Consider the following 9,028-nt stretch of genomic DNA (forward strand, 5'->3'; position numbering starts at 1 on the left):
TTTTTTTTTTTTTTAACTATTGAATCATATGAAAAGATGATTCAAAAATAGATCAACAACAGAGAACAACTGTACAAGACGAGAATCCAAGAATAGCATCAAAGAGAAAACGGTATCACAACTAAATCATGTGATGTTTGATGGCAGAGCCCACCTGGAGGCGAGTGCGGAGCGCTGGTCACGTCTTCTGGGCCTCCTCGAGGAGCTATGGCGTTGGATCTGCACGAAGGACGAGGAGCTGGCCAAGCAGATGCCTGTCGGAGGGGATGTGCCCACTTTGCTGCAGCAGCAGAACCACTGCATGGTACGTACCCTCAATACGTCCCCGTTGCACTGTGCAGGATCTCTCTTTATCTGCATATATTCGTTTTCTATACAAATTTATGCATTAACATTCACTTGACAGTAATTGATCCAACAGGAATCTTACTATAAAGCTCATGTTCTACACACTGAAGGGGCATTTCTGTCAGTTTAAACCCTCATCGTATTTCCAGCTATTGGGCTCTAAATTTTTAATGGTCACATGTCCTCTGGGGCCAAACCCAATATTGAGTGAGTCCTAACTAGCTTCTGTAAAAGAAAAGCAATATTACTCACCACTGCCGTTCTCCCGGGGAAATTAGAGGTGCATGTTGTGCCTGGAAATAAAGACATTAGCTGCCTAAATTGGTCTGCATAGGTTATTTTATTAGTTACTCTATGCAGCACCTTACACAGCCTTTTGGTCACTTGGTAGATATCTTTAAAAAGCATCTGGGAAAAAAAAACAAACAAAAAAACATTTAGTCTTAAATATGAACACATTTGTTTAGTAGTTTAGTAGAGAATTAAGTCACATAAAGATATAATTTTTATGAAATTATCAGTGTCGCAATGAATAGTCACTTATTTGTTACCCACAATATTAAATGGATTAAACATCCTAAAATGTAACGGACAATGTTGGAGGGAGTTGTAAGTTTGTCCTTCTATCTCTCATTTTTGTGACTCCAAAATAACTTAAAAAATCTCCAAAGTTTACTTCTGGACAGCTGCAGTCAATGTTTCACCGAGATTATGTTGCATAAATTTATGTAATGCTTTTTACAGATCTTTAAAAGTGAGTGGGGAGAATCTCATTTTGGGAATTCTTACAGGCACAGTAACATCTCACTGAAATTCATGCATTTACATCTAAATTCCAAATCATAACACTTCACCCACTTATTTAACCTTTTGAATTCCTAGAATTATTGTTGGCACCATTATGAATCATTTATGTTTATAAACTGTCAGCGCATGTAATTTTCTGACCCTTCTACGTCCTCCTCCATCCACTATTGATGTTCTGCACTGAATTATTTATTATAAACACCAAGTTTTACAAAAGTTATTGCAGAAGTAATTGCTTTCAGACAAATATTTTTACCCTCCAGCTACTGTTTAACCCCAATTGATTGAATTTATCCCTGATCTCTTTGCTTCTTCTGCTTCTACTGATTCATATTTCTTTTTTTCTGTAGACAAAAGTAGGAAGAAAGTAAAATAAAAGCCACCTTATGAATACTTTTCATGAATATTACAATTTCTAATGCTAATTTCAAACAATGAAAGAGAAAACCAAATTGATACTATTCAGTTTCCTAATATCCTTCTTATTCTAAATCCAAACTATCAAGATGAATAGAGGATGCCCTGTGGAGACGGTTTGCTCTTGTAGCAGCAGATGATCAATTATTTGGCTGCTATAGCGCCTGCTAAGTATAGCATACTGATGATTTAATTGGGAATCATTAATAACAAGAAGAGCAGACCACTCATAAAATAATCTTTAAATTCAGTGATGTATTTTTGATTAAGCTGCATGACAGTCGGCTGAAGAAATACTGGTCTTTTTTGCATTTTTGCATAATAGCTTGGTTATGAGCTAACAGATGTTGGGAATTAACTGAAAAGTATCTTATATTTGGTAGTTGACCCAAACTAAAAATTGCTGACCACACAGTCCAATCTTTATGGACCTCTTTTTTCTCTCTCATATTTTTATGGGTTTCATTTCATTCACTCCTTTTTGCCCCAGGTTTTTTTTTTTTTTTTGCCCTTTTTTTTTTTCCTCCTCATTTCTCTTTTCCTTTTTTGTTACCCCCCCTCCCCGCCCCACCTATTTGCGCATTCTTCTACGGTTCCACACCTTTGAGGATGCAAAAAATTGGAATAACCTGAGGAGGGAGGTTGAGGAAAGTTTAATTTTCGCACTTTGGAGTTTATATTTCCCCCTTGCTTTCTTCTCTGTTTTCCTAATAGGCTGGCCTGAGGTCTCGCTGACCCTTAGAAGGATGAGTAGAACAGAGAGCCGAGGCTTTGAGCAAGTCATGCTCTATTACTTGCCTGCACTGACAGGCACAGACTCGCAAAGCAACTGTACTCACAAACACGGTTTTTCACTCCAACTGCTCAGTCAGATGAACGGGGTTAGTCTGCATTGATGTATGGAAATCAGTATCAGCAAGGTAAGGACGGCTTAGAAGGGCTAAGTGGGGGGAAAAAAACCCTTTTTTTTTTTTTTTTTTTTTTTTTTTTATTCTGGAAGGTTGGGGGAGATAAAAGAGAAGGGCTAAGCCACTTAGTCCAGCAGAGAGAGACGGATATTGCTGTTATTAAGGAATCGGAGGAAGGACAAATCTGAGGGAGCACCGATTTAGACCCAGAGTGGAAAGGTAGCATCAGACAGAAGCACTGTTAGATGAAAGGAAAATGGAAAATGATGTGTAAGTGAGGTGAAGAGCAGATGCATTTTCCACCTTTGTGTTTGTACTCAGCCCAATCTGACTCAAACACTGTTATTATAATCAAATTTGTCATGTTTTTGGCATTATGTTATCTTTCGAATATGCGAGCAGGATGGAGCGGTGATTGTTTTCCTGTCATACATGAATTATTTCTGCGGTCTTTTGTAGTAGTTGTCTAAGGGTTATTGTCTGTTTGCTAAAATCCCATTAAAACATCGCAAATTCAGTTATCTAAAACAAAGTCCAACAGCTGAATAAGCTCCTCACTCTATCTGAAAATTACTTGTTTTTTTTTCTTCTTTTTTTTATCACTCTTCCTTTTGCAACAGCTGGCTGCTTGTTTATGATGGTAGAACATTTACAGTCTAATTGTTTGAGGAAAAAACTCCAGATGTTTCTGAGTTAATAAGAAAAGAAATGAAAATCTGAGCCGAGTTAATGTTTATAATCTTCTCATTATTGTGTTAATGTATTCTTATGTAGTTTTAAAGACCCTGCTTTAAGCAAGTAAGTTCTAAAAAAAATTGCTGCAGAGCACATCTTAATCATTGTGTCTCTATGACTGATTAGACCATTTCCACTTTAACCGACTGAATTACAGGAGCCTGAAATGGATTAGTGCCTTTATTCTCTCTTGGAAGAGTCCTTACCAGACTCATAGTTGTCTCTTTTTGGTTAACTTTTAATCGTTTTCACTTTATATATTTTTTTCAGATTTGTTTTACTTCTGCAGGGCGACAATATAATGGTATGCCAGTCAAACCTGCCTGGTGCATGAACAACAATACATTCATGTTGTTCCACATAATGTGGTTTTGTAAACAGATGCATAAAAAGACTCCAACATTAAAGCTACACAAATTAGTGTTGTTCAGTGATGTTCTGCCCTTGTAGATATTTTGATTTGATCAGACAGATTTCTTACTTTTACTTTGAGTTGTTATAAATAAAAAAAAGCTGTTGCTTTGTGACAACCTGAAGCTTTTTGGATAATGGGAAACATAAAGCAGCATATCAGGCTTTTTTTGTTTGTTTTTATTGTTGTTGTTCCTCAGCTTTAATTTGTTTTGTGTTGCATTTATTAACAACCATAATTTGACAGCTCCTAAAAAGCAATTTATTGCTATCATGTTTCATCCATAGCCAATTTGATGTGTTTTTGCGATCATTGTCCTGTTTGAACATCAGTTTTTGTCCAATTTTTAACTGCTGCTGCTTATTTGAGGTAAAGCTGTTGGAATTTGGAGTTAGTTCTCCTTTAATATTCTATCCATTTATGCAATGGAAAGGTTTCCTGTTTACAAGGACCAAGCCTGGAAGCGGTTGTTCCATCCGACATGTAAGAAAGAAAAAAAATATATATCTTGTTTAAAACAGCAACCACCTTTTTCAAGATGGCAGTAAATGCAAGCAGAAGGGAGCTATTACATTTTCAGGCTGAATAACTCTGAGGCTCCCTCCTTATGAAACTGTACGTGGATTCAAAAGGTAATTTAGCCCAGACAACACAAGCTCAAACATTTGCCTCCTCTAAATGGGAAGTCATCAGCGTCTTGTAATTTATTTGGATGCGAGCGAACCTCTGTTGCAGAGCCTGCTTGAATTTATGTAATTTCCTGCCCTGGAGTTAAGATACTGTTATTTTAAAGTTGTTGTTTTTTTGTTTTTTTTCTGGAAAGAGGTGTAGTTGTTTGGTGTATAGCATGGGGGCTGAGATAGTGGGGATTTTGAGAGGAGGAAGAGGGATGTTTGGCAGAGCTCTGAAAGGAGCTGTGTGGTGATGTTATCTCATTGGCGCCACAGCACAGAGCGCATGGAGATAAGAGTTTGCGGCGACATTCAGGGAGAACGCTTACAATGACCTGTACACAAATGTTGGCACACGTGCAAAATATCTCACCTGCAGGAATACACACAGACGCAACCAAGGTCAGCGTGACTTCTACTGACAAGATGTCTCTCAAGAGCATTACAGCACATTAGAAGTGTCATCTATTCCTCTGCTCTTTACAGATCATAGAGGTCTACACCACATTGTTTTTTTTTGTTTTTAAAAAAAAAAAACAACAACAAAAGAAAAGGTATTCAGAAAAAAAAAGTTAATCTCTGATTTTATATTTAAAGTCAAAGCCTTGGTTTCTTCATGCATAAACAATATGGGGCTGATACCAATGTATATCAAATTAAAAGGTTTGATTTTGCAAATACAGAGTGATTTCGTATGCACCAGGGGTGCCATTAGTTTTAGCCCATCTACAGTTCACTTCTGTTGATACTATTACCATTCTGATACCAATGGTGGAGAAACACTCTGAAAAGAACACAAAGGAAAAAAATTCAGCTTTTTCCTACTTGGTAATTGACTTGAGGAAGTATATATATTTCTTTTCTTTATCCCAACTCATTATGAAGTGTTTAGGCTCCTAGAGCTATATTAAGAAAATAACACTGTATAGTACTGTTTTCAACCAAGTCTGAGATTGGGTTTGTAATTGTGTTGTGAATATGAGATAAAAACAACTTACTCATAAAGTGTAGAGTGTGTTTCCACTTCACAGCTCGTCTGTTTACACCTCTCCTGCTCTTCCTCACTCTCTCTTTTTTTGCTCACTTTCTGACTTACCTGCATATTATATCTGGCATGTAAATTTGTGGGAAGTCATTGGAATGGAGCAAACCATTTATTAGCAGAGATGATCTAATTTTTGAGTGCAGTGCTCTCTTTCAGCATGACGAACTGCGGGATTCTGTGTGAAATTGATGTTAGGGTGGTGTGAGCTTTAATTTAGGAGAAATTTTCACCATGAGATGATAGTTTTTTGTTTTATTTAAAAGTTGCAAAAAATAAAAATAAAAAATACAAAATAACAACCTGAATTTACAGCTTCTCATAGATTGTATCATCAGTGTAAATCCAGTGTTTTGTAATCTGCTCATTGCTCAGTGTCGACTGGCCAGGTGATTTTTGGCATCCGATTTTTGCAGCCTTTGTTGTTTTAATGAGTTGTACCACTTTATTAAAGTGAATCATTCAATTTAAAGAACTTGCTTCAGTGTCTTCAGTTACACGGGCTCTTAAGAAAGCAATCCCACACTCCAGTAAGCAATGAAGGCCCACCATGTCATGTACAGTGTAAGTGTGTGTGTAGATAGACATGGAGATACAACTATGTACATATTCATAGTAGATGGATATTTAAAAGAGCAACTGTACCCCGAAAAACCGTGTCAGAGTTTCAGCACATCTGTGAAGCAGAGAACAAGCTAAGCTACATTATCTCTGGATTTTATGGTAATAGTCCATTCAAGTTCACTTCCTTATTTTTCTGTGCATCACTTATCCAATTTACAGACTTCTGGAAAACATCTGGGTGGTCTCTGCAAACTTGTCCCGAGAGCTGCTACAATCCTGATGTAGCTGCTTTTTTTTTTTTTTCAAATTACTGTATTATTGCTTTGTTTTTGTCATAAACTATTTTTTTTTAGGTACTGAAGTCTCTTTCTCTTTTGTTTCTCCTGCAGACTCTTTGCTCTGAACTGAAGGAACGCGAGCATTTGGTAATCAGCACTTTGGACCAGGCCAGGATGTTTCTCGCTGACCAACCCATTGAGGGACCTGGAGAGCCGCGGAAAAATCTGCAGCCAAAGACCGGTTAGCTGCCCATTTTTATTTATTTATTTATTTTTTTTTGAAACACCTGATTCTCAATTTTTTGTCATCTTTGGCTTCCTCAGTTTGGGTAGATCTTAATGGCTTATTATGGTGACACAGTCTAAAACAGTTCAGTAATAAGAAGCTTACACTGTGATGATACTTTAATGAAAAGGTTAATAACTGTGAAATAATCATTGCTAATAGAAATAATACTAATATTACTATGGAGTTGTAACAAGTTGGTAATAATTTAATATTTCATGTTAAATGTGATTTCTATAATGTCTGGATAAATATAGACGATGAAAATAAGACAATGGAAAAAACATTTCTATTCCCAGAAGTTATTTCCTTACTGCATTGTTAAAAGTTGTCCTTTTCCTTCTGTCTTTTATTCTTTGTTTCCTTTATTCCTTCCTTATGTTCCACGTGTCCTTCCTTCCTTCTATCCTCTCCGTACACTTCTATGTCCTTCCTCCATTATGTCATCCCGGCTTTACTTCATTTGGTCCTTCCTTCCTTTCTTGTCCAAATATTGTAGTTTTATTTCAGAGCAGTCACCCCATCTAATTACCAAGCTGTAATAGGAAGTGCTACCCTTATCTCGCATCAGATAGTTTTGACTTTGAGAGAGCCGCATTCCCCTGACATAAGATAGATAAGGGATTATATATTCTGTAAGGAAAATACAATCACATTAGATCTTTTTTATCTGTTCGTGATTGAATCTGGAAAGATTTTTGTTTGTTTAAACTGGCATGACTGTATTGATCTGGTAGATGCATGTTTGTCCATGACAAACAGTGATGGATAGAATTATCCCTTTGTGTAAACTCTCCTGGGAATGACTTTCCCATACATTTTTGTGAGATGTTGCAGTCAATAATAATAATGAAAGAAGTTATTTTGGACATAAATCTTATAACATTTTTACACAAAGCAACCTTTGCCCTTTTCTTTCTTTTTTCCCTTTTTTAAGACTTGGCAACTTTTTGATGCCTTTTTTTTCCCCCAACTCTCAGTAAATTGACAATAAATGTCTAGAAAGTCAGAAATAAAAAGTCCATCGGCTCTTTCATCTCATCAGCACATTTAATCTGAAACTGGAATTTAATAAACTTAAACCAATCCAATGTTTCTGCTTTCTGTGATTTTCAATTAGTTAAGCAAATATCTTAAAACTAATTTTTCTCACTAAGCTCAATGCTAGATTTTTTTGTTATTCCACTCTATCTGGGGGAACTTGTGTGCATGTAGGGATCTGGCTGAGGAGGAAAAAAGAGAAAGATTACTGAGTTGCAACAGGTGAAGAATGATTTTTCAGTCACCACACAGGAGATGAGACCTTAGACATCATAAAAGCTGCTCATCTTTCTCAGCAGTTAAAACGGTATTTAGGGAGCAGTTATCACGTCTGCCAGCGTTTTCCTCCTTGGTGGCATCATCTGATCTTTAGCAATTACCCTATCCACTCACCTTTCCTGCTTCCTCTTTCTCTCTTTTTTATTTTCTTCTAGCCACTTTCATCATGGCTGCCTTCTGCTCCTGTTCTTTGCCGTTTCTTCAGATTTTTTTTTTTTTTTTTGCTACTTATTTTTGTGCATTCAAATTCTTTCTGGTTATATTTTCTCAAACCTGTAGAGAGCACAAATTTCACATTACACACTCCACTTATCAAAATTCAAGGGTGGTTGCGGCCTTATTATGCCAGGTGCTGTTGCAGTGTGAGTTGAGGTTTTGAGTTGGCTATTTAGTCATTTTTACGTTTGAACCTGCAGCAAAAAGTAATGTTCAAGCAAGAGGCAGCTGATGAACTTTGTCTTCTTAAACTGTGGCCCATTTTTTGGGATTTAATTTTCAACAACTAGAGTTTTTTTTTTCATAGTGCAACTTTTGTTTTACAACTTAGTAAAAAATGTAGATAGAGGAAGAGATTTTTGTGCTTTTACATTGTCTCTGGTTATAAACCACAGGTTAAAAAAATGTACGTTTCAGTTTGACCAGAATAGCTTTTTTGAAGCTTTTTTTATAACCCAGGACTGGACAGAAGATATCTCCGTCCTTTACCTCCTAAAACAGTGAATCTTAATGTGATATTGCTATAAATAATGTGAATATATGAAATTTGATTATCTAGATCCTTGGAATGTTATGTGCGCCTTTTTTTTTTTATAATGTTCATGTTTTTTTTAAATGTATTTAAAATATTTAAATTGTTTGGCCTGTACCTCCTAGCAGGAGGGCAATAGAAAATCATCCTCGGGCGACAAATGGGGGGGACTTTGTGTCATTTAAAATATTTATCAATGCACACTGTCACTTTTGAACAAAAGCCCTTTTCCAGAGTTGTCCAAAATTTAGAAAAACATGACTTCCTGCATCTATTTTCCATTCAAATCAAACTGAAATAACATTAGTTAAAAGTGCTGTAAAATAAAAAGCTGGTGTAGTTGTTAAAGATGTCACTCTCATTACCAAGTAGAACGTTTCAATAAGCTAAAAACATTAGAAAATATATATATATATATATATATATATATATATATATATATATATATATATTTTTTATATTTATTTTTTTTTTTTTTTTTTTTTTTTTGTA

At 35.9% G+C, this 9,028-nt stretch overlaps 1 protein-coding gene across 11 annotated transcripts in view; it reads left to right on the top strand.

Annotated features, from left to right (window-relative positions):
• The window catches only part of utrn (utrophin), a 192,255-nt gene that overhangs the window by 118,015 nt on the left and 65,212 nt on the right, over positions 1 to 9,028 (top strand). For all 11 annotated transcript variants that reach the window (XM_015049921.1, XM_015049918.1, XM_015049926.1 and 8 more), the window contains 2 exons: positions 148 to 304; positions 6,294 to 6,423. In XM_015049921.1, coding sequence (XP_014905407.1) covers positions 148 to 304; positions 6,294 to 6,423 — 287 coding nt within the window. The remainder of the gene's footprint in view (positions 1 to 147; positions 305 to 6,293; positions 6,424 to 9,028) is intronic.

This window comes from Poecilia latipinna, unplaced genomic scaffold, assembly GCF_001443285.1.
Source record: "Poecilia latipinna isolate Pla-1442-1.1 unplaced genomic scaffold, P_latipinna-1.0 Scaffold966, whole genome shotgun sequence".
Lineage (NCBI taxonomy): Eukaryota > Metazoa > Chordata > Actinopteri > Cyprinodontiformes > Poeciliidae > Poecilia > Poecilia latipinna.